Source organism: Haliotis rubra, unplaced genomic scaffold (genome assembly GCF_003918875.1).
Source record: "Haliotis rubra isolate DU_JTF1 unplaced genomic scaffold, ASM391887v1 Scf1370, whole genome shotgun sequence".
Lineage (NCBI taxonomy): Eukaryota > Metazoa > Mollusca > Gastropoda > Lepetellida > Haliotidae > Haliotis > Haliotis rubra.
Genome location: NW_025765304.1, coordinates 186995 through 203337, shown reverse-complemented (window position 1 = coordinate 203337; position 16343 = coordinate 186995). Strand labels below are relative to the sequence as shown.

Below are 16343 nucleotides of genomic sequence, written 5' to 3'. Positions count from 1 at the left end.
CCCGCAGCTTTATTGTATAGAATAATAGGTTAATATGTTATGGTTATATAGGGTTCTTTTTTCAGTGAGAAGAGAATGACACAAGCAAAACACTAAAATGTAAATCAGTATCATCCTGCTTGTGTCATTCTCTTCTCACTGGTGAAAGGAAAAGACCACTATTATTATTATAACATATTGTACAAACTGATACATACACAAAGTAAGCGACATACCTTTTAGCTCTTTCTAAGTCATCGTTAGCCTGTTCCAGTTCTGTATTACATATTTTTGTAGTTCATCTTTAAATGCAGAAACTTGAGCTGGTTCATCTTCTAGAAGAGAAACTTGTTTATGGCTGGACCCTGTAGTATCTCTAATTTTTCCTGATAATGACAAGCAAAAACTTGCTGATAAATAACCTCTCCATAATTGATATGATAATCAACTCTGTTACCATGGTTACATTTCATTTATCTACATCAATATTCATAATGTCAGAAAAAACAAGAAGACATGGTCATCAACATCCCCATACCCACACGGTTCTGTTTTTTAACTCCACAGCGACATTCATGTCCTGATAACACCTACCACATGTGGTTTCCCTATCTGTAGCGGTTACTGAGAAAATATGTTCCCACTCGGGGTTACCATGCACTAAGTCAAAAAAGCATTTGACAAGGGCCATAACTCTATAAAGAGATAAATGCGTGGTTTCCATCAAGGCATTTGTGTCCTGAAAATACTTACCACAAATTTGGTTTCCCTATCTATAACTGTTTTTGAGAAAAACCTTGTCCCCATTGGGGATACCGTGCACTTAGTACAAAAGCATGACAAGGGCCATAACTCTGTACAAGCGATGACTGAGGTTAAAGGAGAATCTGAAAAGAAAACAAACCTTTTGATATATTGTAAAAGGATATTCTAAAAGTCACCTACCGTGATTAAAACTGAACAAAAAGTTTGTAAAATAGCAATAAAAACTCAAAAAAAGCGTACTTTCGTATTTCCGCCTATTACGGAAACATCCGACAGTTAATGAGCAGAGGGGTATCCGCGTGACATGGCGTCCCACCCATTAAATATATGACCAGTCCCTAAGAATTTCTTTTTAAATGTAATTGCAGTTCCTTTTTGTGTCAAATGAGTGACTGTAGGGTGTCTGGGATTTAAAACAAAATAATTATGCTTCAGAGGGAAATGGAAATTATCTGCTACAAAATTACACTGGAATTACTTTGTTGAAAAAATTAGGATCCTACGGGGATTTTCGGGAAAGCAGCCCACTCAATAATTAAGCCCATGAAACATTTTTAGGTGAAGCGATTATATGGGGTTAATACTTATTTTTCATTACTGCTATTTAGAAATATAATTCACAGTAAACTTTTGTTATTTATGTGTCTGAGGTCATTGTTCATTGTAGATGAATATAAGCGGGTAGGAAAATAAATTTAATAACACTTTTGCGCGGGATATCGTTGTCGTTTTGACACACAGATTTTTACACTAATGGTTAAAATTAGCCTGATTTAATTGAAAAATCTTCATTTACATTACATTATCTAGCGTTATCGTTACATCATTTATGTTCATGCATTTAGCGGCACACGTTTCAAAGCGACATTACAACTTACCGGTATGATGTTTTGATGACCTAGAAAGATGGTGGCTTTCAATAAGCCAATCAGATTAGCTGACACAAAAGCATTGCGTAATTCCAAATAAGGGCATATTGTCCAACCCACTTCTAGTCTGAATTTTAGCTTGAATGAAAAGCAAACACACCGCGTCGTCTCTTCAACCAATTGTTTTCACAAATAAATTATCACTGTACGGTAATCAAATCAGGGCTCCAGCAAGCGGCAACTGCTGTGATAAACAATCACAATTTGTAACTGTCTAAATAAATCTTAAAATAAAAAATAAATCTTTATTCAAGGAAATGTTGTTATTATTGAAGGTACATAATGTATGTCATATGTTCTGTCTGTCCCGCCTTGTAGCGTATGTAAACAACTGCATGACCTATAACCCTCTACATTACAATATTGGTACCGTAACATTGTAAGGTTAAATTTGACTGGCTGACAAATTTGACAGCAGCTTTCTGATTGGATGATAGTCACATGCTTACAAAATGGCTGATGATCAAGTTTGGGTTCACGAAGAGGCAAGATGACTGCCTTGATTTCATGAATTATTAGGTATGTTTTAACTGTCACAAGATAAGCCCAGGGTATATTGGCAACACATTTTTCAGATAGATAAATAATGTTATGACTACTGCATGTTGAATTGCGAAGATTTCATTTTGGCCACATTTTGCTTGCATCTACACGATATCTAATCAGGATGAAACTCGACAGTGAGTTGATTTTAGTTCCCGACTATTGAATTATTTTTATTTCTGAATTATCGCCCGGGCGGTTATGTGGTCCATTTTTGACCCCCAATTTTCCCCAAATTTCCATTTTACAGCCCTGGGTGGCTTTCCGGAAAATCCCGGTAGTTCTCATTTATAAGGTATCAAGTCTCTATACAAGATCCCAGCCTGGTTGAGCAGAGATAATATTCGCAACGCAGGAAAGTTATTCCCCAAAACCTGGTGAATTATAAAATACTAGTCAGGACAATGTATGTTTCCCCAGCGTTTGGTTATGGATATAGTTATGGATATAGTTATGGTACTCGGTCATACCCTTAGAATGACATCTTGTCAGCCAATGAGAATACAGAACAACTTTCACGGCACACACTACTGACAAATAGCGAGTCTGATGCCAACGTGCGTAATTGGACAAAATGGAAAACAATGAAAGCAAAAAGTGAAAGCATGAAAGTCGGGTAGACTGCAGCATTTAGGGCTCCAAACCAAAAAGAACGTTATAATGAAACATTTTCAAGCTCATGTGAAATCTCTTACTGATTTTGATAATATATATCTCATGGGTACCAGTCGAACTGCCCCAGCTACAAAATGCCCCAGCAAATTTGGTCATTCATTCTAATTTGGTCAAATTCATCTAAACTGATTAAATATATGCCGTAAATGCATAGTTTTTGTCAACTTTGAGATTATGTTCCTCATATAAAAGTTATTAGGAAGTAATATTTCTGATAAATGTTCCATTAGTAAACTCATAACTATGTATATACCTTTATATGAAGAACATAATATCAAAGTTGACCAAACTATACATTTATGGCATATATTTAATCATTTTAAATAAATTGGGGCATTTTGAGTACCCTGGAGACAATTTGACCAACTTTGCTTGGGCAACTTGTAGCGGGGGAGCAATTCGACTGGCAATCGGACTTGATTTAATTTATGTTAAAAATACCACTGACAGTAAGTTGTAACAGGGAATGATGGAGTATAAATGTATCTAAGTGGGTACTTCTTCCTTCTTCAGCCTAGCTTTGGGATTTTTACACCCCATGTGTTCATGTCTCTTTCATATCGTCCGACTCAGAAAGATCAGAGCATTTCTCTTGCCTAAATATGTCTCTTTACTTGGAAAATGGACGAAATGGTGGCTCTTTCCATTGTTCGATGATTCCGTGCATCCCCAGGCAACAGAATACATCATGGTGCCATTTACAAAAACGACAGAAACAACACGATTTGTATTACTGTAGCATTTGTTCTTTGGCAATATGACGGAGTGAGTGAGTGAGTTTAGTTTTACGCTGCACTCAGCAATATTCCAGCTGTATGGCGGCGGTCTGTAAATAATCAAGTCTGGACCAGACAATCCAGTGATCAACAGCATGAGCATTGATCTGCGCAATTGGGAACCGATGACATGTGTCAACCAAGTCAGCGAGCTTGACCACCCGATCCCGTTAGTCGCCTCTTACGACAAGCATAGTCGCCTTTTGTGGCAAGCAAGGGTTGCTGAAGACCTATTCTACCCCGGATCTTCATCGGTGCAATATGGCGGACACTAGTCACATGACGTCACAAGAGGAAAGGTCATGTGAGTTCCAGCGGAATATGCATAATGGCCGAAGCTCAGATAACAGAAACTGTTTTCACGATAAAAACATAATAAACCATATTTCTGAAATAAAAATTGGGGTACATGTTTCTGATGACTTTATCTTTCACCCAGCAAATTATTGCAATTGTCTAGTATTCTCCTTTAAACAACAAGTAGAATGGTGCTGTCTCATCTGATATCTGATGAGTATGTTATCTAGTTATAATCTCTACTTACCCTTAATGATTCACATTCTACTGTGAGCCTGTGTTTATCAGCCATTAATTCTTTATTCTTGTTTTCCAGCTGTTCTAGTTGCGTCTCCAGCTCACATTCTAGTTCTCGGCTGCTGATTTGGAATTCTTCTAGTTCCTCCTTAGTCTCTTCAAGTCTGAAAAATACAGCAGTTGTGACCATTCACATTGACCGGAAATGATCACATATCTGTACACATGACGCTTAGACAAGATGAGACAAACAGATATAAGTATGACAACAATAAGTTCTTTTCCATGACCATGGTGAAATCTTTGGACCCTGATCATCACTACTGAGTATCAGGTTACCAATATTTATAGACGTGACAACTTGTGAGGAAAAATAAACTTGCAATAATGTTTCTATTTCAAGGGAATGTCCACCATGTCAAAAAGAACAAGACGCAAATTAGGGAAGGTATATTTAGACTCCCTTGGTTATCAACAGATGACCACATTGACAAGATTTATTGCAAAGTCTAAATTGTCTGAACATGTTAAGACTGTTAGTCCTATATGCACATGGTCCTTGTGCATATACAACATGATGAAGGCCATAGTTTTGCCAACTAACAACCACAGACATTACAAATATTGGAATGATTTTCTTTGTTGTTATGAAACCAACTGAGCCAAATAGCATCCATGGTAATAACAAGCAGTGTGACAGTGTTCAGGAAGGATTAACACTGACAAGTCATTGGTCTGCTCCTGTTGATTACAAACTATCTTACGAAATGAATGCATCATTTTTTTCAATTGAAGTGAGTGTGTTGTTTTCTCATGGCATACATAAATGCATGCATCCATCCATGACATTGACAGATGATTAACCTTCTTCTGGTTCTGCAATGTGCATTACTTGCAGTAAACATGGTAAACTATCTGAAACACTAATTTTTCAAAACTTTAGTAGATTTAAAGATTACCATGAACATTACACTTCAGGAACTGTTAAACATATTTTCTATTATGATTCTTTTCCGATGCATTCATACTGGATAGACATTACTCAAACAGTTCAACAAATATCTTGATGTGTAACACATATTTATATATCATGTCTGACAAGAGGAAATGATGCTGACCTCAACAACATGGTGACAATGATTTGTTTTAATGCATTAATGAATTGTAATGCAATGAATGTGTAGCAGCCTCAAAACGGCCAAGTCCTGTGATGAGATTCCAACCACTGACCTTCTGATCTGAGGTCAGATACCGTGTCCACATGACCAAAGAAATTAACCGTATCAACAAGGTAGGATGTTACCTGTGAGACTGTTATGCTTTGTAATGTTCATGGCTACGCACATGTTAACAGGCCCATGGTTTCCACATGCAAAAACTGAAGTGACACAAGGGTATGGCAGTGTTTTTGTTTGGGAGTCATCATGATAGGAGGCAGAGATTTACATGTATTTTAAACCCTGTTATTACCTCAAGCCCGAATGAACATAAAACGTGACATGATAAAAATAATTACCATAGCAAAGTATTCACTGAAAACAATCTAGTACACTGAGTAGCAAGCTAGTAGCACATGCACATCTATAATTACAAAACAGGTTATCTATGTCATTTTGATTGCAACCTAGTTACAGCTGTATGCTTGTAGGTTTGATGAACACAACTAAGTCCAATGTTACAGGTCATTACACATGCATGGGAAGCATGGTGAATGTTTGTGCACTTTGTGATTCCTCATGCATGGCATCACCAGTGTTACAGTTGTAACAACTTGTATACATGTATCACTGTGTGACCTACAAGTAAAAGAAATCTGAACATTAATACTCATTTATAATATCAACTATCTTACGTATAATACTACATGTGTCTTATAATTAATACCATAGTATTAATTTAAATTCTTGATTTTGTTCCAGTGATTTATATATTCTGGGGACTTGGGGACTCGCAACCTCCAACAGTACAGTCCAATATTACAAACTGGACAAAATGTCAAACACTGAATAAATGATAATTCCAATAAAGGAGCTTAACCATGTTATTTCCTTGTTGGTTTTTATCTATTTCAATATGAAATATGTGTATTTTTTATTCATGTTTGTTTGTAGATGAACTAGATCATTCCATGCTGAAATATATTTGCAAATACTCTACAGGCAAAGCAGACACTTCACCTCAGTCAATTTGAAGACACTACTCTACAGGCGAAATACATAATACTGCGCATCCCCAAAGCTGTTACTCAAATATAAATATGGAATTACTCAACAGAAGTGCTAGTTCAAGATGAGCTTTGACTGACTGACTGATTGACTGACTTAGTATGGTTTTACGCCATTTTTCGCAATAGTCCAGCAATATCACGGCAGGGGACACCAAAAATGGGACATGAGCTTTGAAGTTTCGACGATGTAAACGTTTTCATGATGTTAACAAATGGAAATTTATATTTTGCAGTAATTTATAAGTAATGCAGTTTATCAAATAATTTCATTCACCATTCATTGAATATGAATACACATTTTTTGCACCCTTGTGGATGCATGTCCATTTTCAATCTTTAAGCATGTTGGATATTTTGCATCGAAGGATATCACATCCAATAAACCTCAGACTGATCATCGCCATCCTTATCAGCACGGCATGTCAATCTTTGGATCTTTTAGCATAGTGAGTGTTTTTGCTACATACCCCAAATTTGCCAAATTACCATATTAATTTAGAAAATACTAAAATGATCAGTCTATCATCAGATATGTTTACAATCAACATTCAACTAGGCTAGTCAAACGTGAGATGCATTATCAGGAAAGACAAATGAACTTACTCTTGCTTGAATTTCTCTGCAAGGCTTCGCCAATATTTCAGCTCCTCTTCTGGAGTCTGAAACTTCTTTGCATCATCCGACATTTTTTCCCAATGTGCATCAATTACCTTCTTTCACAAAGATCCCAGCTCCATCTACACAGTGCTGTCATCTAACCATAACACCGTAACTGGTGTCATATGGACATTTTATTATGTGAATTATGGACTGGTCTAACAGGTGTCACTGTGACACCACGGGTCAAAAGATGTTGATTAGGAGGAAACTACTTATACAGCTAACCCAAACCAATATATATCATCAATGTCAATCATCAATGTACTCGAATACATATACGGTTAAAACATGACAGTAATATCAGCTAATTATCCTCAGACGATAAATGAAATCCAGAGCAGTCCTATTTTCAGTCAAACCTGAAACGTCAGATCGGTCGAACAAAACACACTTGATCTGATCAATACACACGTAGATTTTCAATCTGATGGCTGTTCTAGATACATGGTCTCTAAACGCTTCAGAATATATGTATCACGTAACAGTCCAACAAATATACAGTGTGAATTAGAATAATTAATGTCCCTCAGTTATGACTGAAACTTTGAACGGAAGTTGGATATCAAATATGGCTACGAAAGTAGTTCGACGATACATGCGCCTGTTTTAGGAATTCTGTTATAATAAATAACCGAGTCATTTAATGAAAACCAGTGTAATAACCTAATACACGTTATGCTTCAAATCGACACTTTTGAATATACTAATCATATCAATGGTATAACTATTTGTTTCACGGGATTATTTTGTGACAAGGGAGACTACCGTAGGAATAAATTCGATTGACGAAAGCAGACGTAAAATAACAAATTTAGCCTAGCGTTATGGGTTTTCGGACACTTTTAAAAGAACATCCGTTGTTGTCTTCATTACCGCATGAACGATTGCAAACAATTGTAAAACATATCAATAACTAAAAGATAACTTTGTCCCAACATAGGCCATCATTCAAGAGGTTACAATGTCGATCGGTGTGACGAAACACCGGTACAGCCCCAGTGGTGTTCACTGGGGCTGTACCGGTGTGCCGTCTGAAAACATATTATCCGACGAGAGCCCATTTCTTGTACGCCGGTCATACTTTAAGTTACAACCCTCATTTCTCTTTCTACAACACAAAAAAACCTATTTGCAATTTATATCTAACAAATGTAAACGTTAAACAAAGTTAATAACGTCTTTCTTTGCTTCACTTTTGATTACAGTGAGTGAGTGAGTTTGACGCTGCTTTTAGCAATTTTCCAGCAATATCACGGCGGGGGTCACCAGAAACGGGCTTCATACATTGTACCCATGTCGATTCGAATACGTGTCTTCGGCGTGACGAGCTAAAGCTTTAACCAATAGGCTATCCCGCCGCCCCTTTGATTAACGTAATACCTATATCTCGTAATATTTGTAAACAATAGGTATCTATAGTCTTAGTTTATACTTCGGATGTTGATTATTTCAAGTTGTATCTCGTAGATTACCCATTGGAGTTACGCAAGGATATGCAAAACTAAACAAGCACCGAGCAGGGCGCTCCTTTGATGAATCACGATTGTCGGAAATGCGCAGTGCGTGTAGCCTTTGATGTCCTGAATCTTACAACACCACACGAGACTGTAACATCTAGGGTCCCCTTTCTCTCACACAAGAATATCTAATACAAACAGATATTGTAGCAATATTTTGAATGTTTCAAATTGTTTTGTATCAAACCCCAAGACCAAAATATATCGTAAATAAATAAAATAACCCTTATCTGTCACCCGAGTGATCGAAATGTAACAGTCTGTGGCATTGTTTTGTTTTTAACAATGTCCCAGCTGTTTAAACCAGCCCTGGATGTCGCAGAGGTTACGCAATCTTTCTTTTGGGGGAAGTTTGTTCTATAGATAAATGATGTCAGGAAGTTCTAAACAAGAGGAATCTAAGAGCCAAGGTGAAAGGACACATGTCAAATAGTTTTCAAGGACAAGTTCAGAGTTGAATATGCGATAAATGGTACCTTTAGAAGAATGTCAGAGGGGTACACAAAGTCCGTTATCTAGACTACAAGGTGTCCGACTTCCATTTTTGTGGAAGCCGCGGTGGCTGAGTGGGTTAGATAGCTGACTTTCTTGTGCTGGCGATTAGGTGCCTGACTCTGAGGGTGTAGGTTCGAATCCCGGATGGGACTCAACAACAGTACTAGAATCTGTACTTTACTGAGAAAGTCTAATCCAGAATACAAACAAACAAATATTCACTTGGTTATAGTCAGTTTAACTCGGAAAGGATGTAAAAACCTACACCGAAACGTCACTCTATGTTATCCCAAAAGTAGCATACTTTTTGATTTGTGGTGTCTTCTAGAATACAGCTATAAATGATCTACGAGCGCTTCCAGGAAATGCTTTTTGTCCATTTACGAAGCGCTCATAAAATACGTTATATATATCTAACCACAATGGCGCCATCCGCCCTCTCAGAGCCAAGCTGGGAGTGTTCCCTAGTTCCAGAGTCCACGTGGCGACAGTAACATAGTCGTTATGGTGTTGTTGCGCCTTGTAAAATATGTCAAACATATGAATGTTGCTGGTCAAATAAGGAACTCTAAATGAATCCTGATCTGCCTCATGTAAAATTTGTTATAATGTATTCAAATAATATAATGACAAAACCTGTTGAAAATGTATCTTAAAATGGCTTCCTACACACAATTCCTACCTAGTTATTAATCTCAGGAAATAAAATCAAGAATTGAAATGATTCTCTTTTTCGACTTTCCAACCTGAATTGTCCTTATTTCTAAACATTGAAGTCTGGCCTAATGCTCCATATTAATACATTTGAGTATCTTCGGAGTAGTGTGCAACGTTACCCTGGGATCATTTTCAAGATGGCGGCGCCCATAGGGCGCGGCCATCTTGGATCAGTCACTTCCGGTCAGGGGAGATCACTCGGGTTCCGGTTCCGGTGCTTCCGGTTCCGGTGGGTGCGCACGCATCGCGATGACGTCACGTCCGGTTCCGGTGGTTGCGCGCGCATGACGATGACGTCACCTCCGGGCCAAGATGGTGGACGCGTTTCAAGATGGCGTCCCATCCGGTGGGATCGGGTGAGATCTCGCGAGATCTCGTGGATTCTCGCGGGATCTCGCGAGCGTAGACGCCTTTCAAGATGGCGGAACGGACGAGCGGCGGACGGGACGGGACGGAGAGGGAAGGGAAGGGAAGGAGAGGAAAAGGAGAGGGAAGGGAGGGAGAGAGGGGGGTGAGGCGGACACGATGGCGTGGCTAGACAAGTGTTAGTGTGTGTGTGTGTGGTTAAAACAACATTGGATGGAGCATTCTTTCGAGCCAGGTGGGTGGCCCTGAAAAGGGCCGTTATGATGGTATGGACGGGAAGGTGAGACCTCACTTTGTGGTGGCGATGGTACATAGACAGAGCAGGTCGAGGCCCCGGAAAATAAATTTCCCGGGGCAGACTTCGTCGTGGAGATGGTTAGCCCCTTTGCGGACGCCTCCCCCGCAGTAGGTACACACGTAGTACGGTGCACCTGGGGTGACATCGAATTGGTTGGACGGCAAGGCTTTCCAACACGTTTGGCATATAATGAACTTCCAATTGGGTGGTAGACATTGCCATGCCGGTGGCGGAGGTGGTACTGCCGTGGATGGTGGGGCTGCCGCTGCTTCTGTCTCTTCCCTTTTGATGTCAGCCTTCTCTTGTAAGGTAGGGCTGCATCGTAGGCATTGCCTCCTACCACAATTTTTCCTGTAAGGCGTCGGTCGCATGACTTCTACTTTTCTTGTATTCATGTTGCATGAAGATAGCTCTCACTGACCCATGCTGGAGTTTATATATGGGCGACCAGACAGCGATGACGTGGTATCGATGACGTCATGGTCGCGCGTGAGGGTAATGACGTGGTATCGATGACGTCATGGTCGCGCGTGAGGGTCATGACGTGGCACCGCTGACGTCATGATCGTGAGCTCTCACTATATAGGATGAGCGGAATGACCGAAGCAGTGTTACAATCAGCAATCATGGCTGAAGAAAACTGGGATTTAGAGTTAATACCCTTGGACACAACATCGCCACCCCCCTTGCCGGCATGGCAGTGTCAACAATGTCATGGCTGCCTGCCTGTTTACGCTAATGGGACTGATGACTATCGTGGTACCTTCCAATGTGTGTACTGTGGCACTGTCTTGAAGGACACGTACATCCGCCGATTGACCCATGGGAGCAAGTGCCCCGTCAAGACAAAGATGACCATCCATCCCTGCCAATGTATGACCCTACTGTGGTCCCTGGAGTGAAGTACACTCCGAAAAAACGGCCCTTTTCAGGGCCATCCATCTCTCTCAAAAGAAAGGTTCGCTTCAATGCCAGCAACAATAATAACAACACTAGGTTGACATTTTCAAACGTTTTATTTCCCCGCTAACAAGAACACTTTGACAAAAAGAGACAGGATTAGGGGCGTCCCTGATCTTTTTGTTTACAAACGGTATGAACTGTAACATTAGAACTGTAACATCAGAACTGTAACATCATCACATCAGAACGATAAGGTTGTGTCCTTTGGCAGGGTGTGGATCATGGTTAGCGTTGTTGTTGTTGTCTGTCAGGCGTCATGGGTTGAAACCAACGCCTTACACGTTCTTCATTGACGAGGGTATCGTGAGGGATCAAACTGTTCCATCACTTCGTCAAAAGACCATCCACGGGCACGATGAGCCAGTACATACAAACAGTACATTCCACAAGAGGCACTGAACCAGGGTTGAAGTGATTGGCCATTCCACTGTTGTTGGAGCCATCCGCCGAAGGTCATGACATTTCGAAAGTCTGGATGCTGTTGATAGGGATGAAGTCCATAACTGTCAAAGTAGTCCATGGCACCTGGTACTGGACGATACACGCTACACCCAGTGTTGTCCTGGGAGATGGCTGGGGTCCGTGTTGACAATGTAGGCTTTAGGATAATGTCCCTCCTGCTGTTCACACAGCACGGTGGTGGCAAAGTGATCTCGGCAAAGGTACCTTGGTAGAGGGGTCGCAGCAGGATCCTGTTGGTGCGTAGGCGTTCAAGTGCCTGGTCGTCAAGCCACTGTCGTCGTCGTCCCATCCTTAGACCATCAGAGCGCTATGAACCGATCAATTTCCAAAACGCTTCAGATTCCTCGTAGCAGACGAGCGTGGCGGGCGCGGTAGGGTTCTGCAAACTGAAGTTCAAGTCCCAACTTGCCCGTCTGTCGGTAGGTAGTTATACCCTTCATCTGCTTCAGATCCGCCGCCAGATCCACCACCCACACGGTGAATCCGCTCCTGAATTCGTCCAGGGTGAGGTTGCAGGGATGTTCTTGCCACAGGTGTCCCGTGTTTATGGAACAGGTTCATGTACAACTGTTTGAGCGAGGCACTGTTGTCCTGAAAGTCGCTTTTTGATTTCGGTGCCATGCACTTCTTGCCCATTGAGTTTCAGCTTGAGACTGGTCACGTTGTTGTGCTTGAAATGGTAGGGGTTCTTTCCTTGCTGCCGGCAAAGCATCATTGTCCACTAATCCCAACACTACTCGTTTGGGCAGTTGGCCTCCAATCAGTTGATCTTTGTGGAAATCGCCCTCCTCCTGAGATGTCGTGGGCTGTGACTTGGACTCGGGTCAAAGGATATTTGGCCGTGACTCCTGGTGACATGTGTTTCACGTGTTGTTCCCGTATGGCAGGATCAATGTTGACTTGGCGCACGTGAAACTTCGGCTTTGGTCAGTTCAAATCGGCACTCGCCGTCTCAGCACTCATCAGGTAGAAATCACTTTCGGGCTGCGAATCAGTTCTAGTTTCATGGGGACTCCATCCACCAGGCACCGGTCTTGGAGAAACAGGTCACAGTGGAGACGCCCTGTCAGTTCCATCGCCTCGGTGGGTAGAATGACCCTCGTCGTGCGACAAAGTCCGGCGTTGGCATTCTGGCCAGCATTAAAGCTGATCCATTTTTCCAGCTTCATCGGTTGTACCATCCTGGACACTGGAGATGGGTCCCTTTGGCTGCCTTCCCATAACTCAGCAACGTTTCCAACAGGCTCGGTAGGGATAGGTACCCATGGAAGGAGTAATTTCCAGTTGGTTGTGTCCCACTTGTACACGCACTTCACCTAAAGAGGGAATGCATCATGTTGTTCACCGTGGACACGGCGAGTGCCCCATCGCCCTCACGCGAACTGCATTCGTACCATCTGCATTCTTGATTTTGAGGCAGATGCGAGGTAACACTGGCTCAAATCGATGTAGGCATTGACAGGGTTAGCAATGTTAAATTGAGGGGCCCGCCGACGAAGGGGTGCCAGAGGGCTGTATCGAATCCACTGACCTTCTTGGACGGACGCCACCACAGGGGGCACAGAAAGAGATCCAGTTGGGCCTTGGAGCATTCACAGGCATCTCGGCGCATCATCTTGACAGCTGATCTGGACCACAGGTCTACAATAACAGGTCTTGACCCTACGGTGTCTGGTGTTGAACTGAACTCCTTTCCCATCGGGGTGGGTCTTTATCTCTTTCTCTCAAAACAAGGGTTTACGCTTGGTGGATCCCACAGGCTGCTTCCGTTTTTGCTTATGCGGCCGGTGATCCTGGTGGGGTGCTGTCGCTTAAGGTGGCGAGTAAGGCTTGTTTTCCATGATGTTTCAAACTGTCCCCACACTTCGGTGTCCTGAACGGATATCTTGCACCAATCCGGCAACATCTTGACGCTTGATTTGAGCCGGATTTTCCCACCGCCTTGAGGATGGAGAGCTGAACGTCCCAAGTTACCCAAGATGTTACGAAACCTCTCCCTCGTTGATGAATGCCCTCGGTACACTGGCTAAGCCGCCTCCTCCTCGCTGCTGTCCACCCAAGCGCTGCCGCTGCGGAGTCTGATACACTGATGTCCTACCATGCTGATTCTCAGTACGCACTCCAGACGACGAGGACGGAAATGAAGTGTCAATGATGGTCTTCCCAGTCTGGAATGGCACGAAGACGTCCTACGCCATCCGTTAAATAGATTCGAATGGCATCCGTGGTTCCTGGCGCAATCCCATGTAGCGTAGGGTGCTGAGGGTTTTGATCAATGACGCTGTCTTCCATCATCTGGCGCGACACGGGACATACATCAGTAAGGGGAGCCATGGTATCCCCACGCATTTGATCTTCCACTGCATCCGGAAAGTAGACGCATACGGTATCAAAACCAGCCAGATGGTGTGCTTCCTGTTCACCCACGACGAGAGGTCGGTCAAACGCAGCCACCTGCACAGGCTGAGCAGAGACTTGGCTTATTTCTTCTGCTTCGTCCACCATGGGGAGCTGTATGAATCCCAGCATACGTGATTCTAAAGGAGCAGGCAGCACCAATCGGGTGGTGTAGGCAGACCCTGGTGGCATCGTTGGCTAGGTTGACTTAGCGGTTCTGCAGGAGGAACCCGTGATGGCTCTGCACATGTCTTTTCGGGTGGGAGCATAAAAGTTGACATGCGTTTTGCCACGCATTTCAAATCGGAGGTCTTCTTTGGGGTAGTTCACGGTGACGGTGAAACGACCTTCTGGCATCCTGTTGGTAAACATCTTGGCGATGCTTGTCCAACAGCCGTGCACAGGTGTGTTGAAGCAGGATGTTCAGTCTCTGGACCAGTTGGCGACAGGAATACACTCCTTCTGGAATAATGACCTTTTTCGCTGACGGCTCTGATGAGGCCTGGGTTCTCTTCTATCACGATGCGCCATCGCTCTGCTGAACTGTAAGTCCGGTCATGCGTTCCAAGTTCACATGAAGGACAAACCAGTTGAAGGGGTATGACACATTGTACCATGTAATGGGGAAATGAAGTTCACTGACGCCGACTTCCCACTCCTGACGATTCACTTGAATGGGAAAGGGTAGTTTGACTTCGTAATGATTCACTCTGTTGTCGGGATGAACATCCATGGACGATCGCTGGGTAAGGTCACGCAAAAGTCCCGCTTGGAAAACACAGACACCGACATCTTTCTCTCTCTCTCTCTTAGGGAACCAGACTGGATACAGAGGGGGTTGGAGATGTAGCCGAGGAAGGTGGCAACGGATGATGATGACGACGACGCACGACACCAACGCGGGTTGTGGGAGCAAGTACCCCAAGCTACTGGCCAACAAAGCTGTCCACAACTGTTTCTCACCGTTGTCCAATGCCAACTGAACCATGCTCATGATGACCACGCCATATATCAGAAACACTTGGGAGAAAAACACCACTTCACTGCGGGCAAGTCCATGCCAAAGCAACACCAGCGTGGGGATGACTTGCCGCCTCTCCTCTACACCTTGAGATCGGTTCACTCTGCATGATGGTGGAGGCTCCACTGACGGTGGGAGACTGGAGGCCACGCTATTTAAAGACCAGATGAGCCGCAGGGATCCATGAATCAAAGCTGGCAGGGTATCCTGACCATCTCACCAACACTTCATCCTTTTTTTGATCGGCGCTCGCTGCGTTTCAGGACCTGATCCACTGTGTACACGCCATCCGCTTTTCTGAATGGGTTGCAGTTCTTGCGGGTAAAAGGTGCCTTGCAGCACTTCTCCATGATCATCTTTCACTTGGTAGACAGGAGGAACATCCTTTCACCACCGATCCACGGTGAACAGTTCGGTGGTCCAGTTGGGAAGGAGCCCTTTGTCAAACGTGCCCTTGGTCTTGTTCAAACGGACACGGGTCCGGGTAACAAGAGAGGGTACTTCTTCTTCTTCTTCTTCTTCTTTGTCTTGAGTTGGCGCTTGCTTCTGCTTCTTCTGCCGCTCCATGTGATCCAACACCGAATTTCATCAGTAGGGAGCGTTAGGACGCATCCACGGGCGTTGTCAATGGTATCGATGGACACGATGATTGTAGGAATGCATCAGCGGGGTAAGGCCTTCAGGTAGTGGCGTGTCCTTTGTTGGGTGAAGTAGCGCCACATACGGTTTTTCAACGTCCTTTGAAAACGCTCCACCACAGAGGCTTTGGTTTCTGGGTTTTGACTGGTGTAGAAATGAATACCCCGCTTTCTTGAGGAAGGCTTGAAAAGGAGCATTGACAAATTCAGTCCCTTTGTCTCTCTGTAACTGGGATGGCACACGTCCTTTGGCTTGTTTCAGGATCCGTTGAAAGGCCTCTATCAAAGTGGCACCGGGTCTTGGCTTTCATGGCCTGCACCCAAGCCATTTTGGAGAAAAACATCGATGACACACAGCAAATAACGGTTGCCTTGGTTCTC

At 43.0% G+C, this 16343-nt stretch overlaps 1 protein-coding gene across 1 annotated transcript; it reads right to left on the bottom strand.

The window, feature by feature from the left end:
• Positions 1 to 314: 314 nt before the first annotated feature.
• LOC124268340 (nuclear distribution protein nudE homolog 1-like) lies at positions 315 to 7603 on the bottom strand. The gene is made up of 3 exons (XM_046703313.1): positions 7032 to 7603; positions 4212 to 4365; positions 315 to 365 (listed from the first exon to the last, which is right to left on the bottom strand). Exons 1-3 carry the CDS (start codon positions 7112 to 7114, stop codon positions 315 to 317), a joined length of 288 nt encoding a protein of 95 aa, XP_046559269.1. The 5' UTR covers positions 7115 to 7603.
• Between the last annotated feature and the right edge of the window lie 8740 nt (positions 7604 to 16343).

Coding starts and splice junctions, on each gene's coding strand:
- LOC124268340 (XM_046703313.1), bottom strand. CDS start 7,114: ATGTCGGATGATGCAAAGAAGTTTCAGACTCCAGAAGAGGAGCTGAAA. Junction 4,366..7,031: donor GCAGAGAAATTCAAGCAAGA/GTAAGTTCATTT, acceptor TGTATTTTTCAG/ACTTGAAGAGACTAAGGAGG. Junction 366..4,211: donor TAGAATGTGAATCATTAAGG/GTAAGTAGAGAT, acceptor TGTCATTATCAG/GAAAAATTAGAGATACTACA.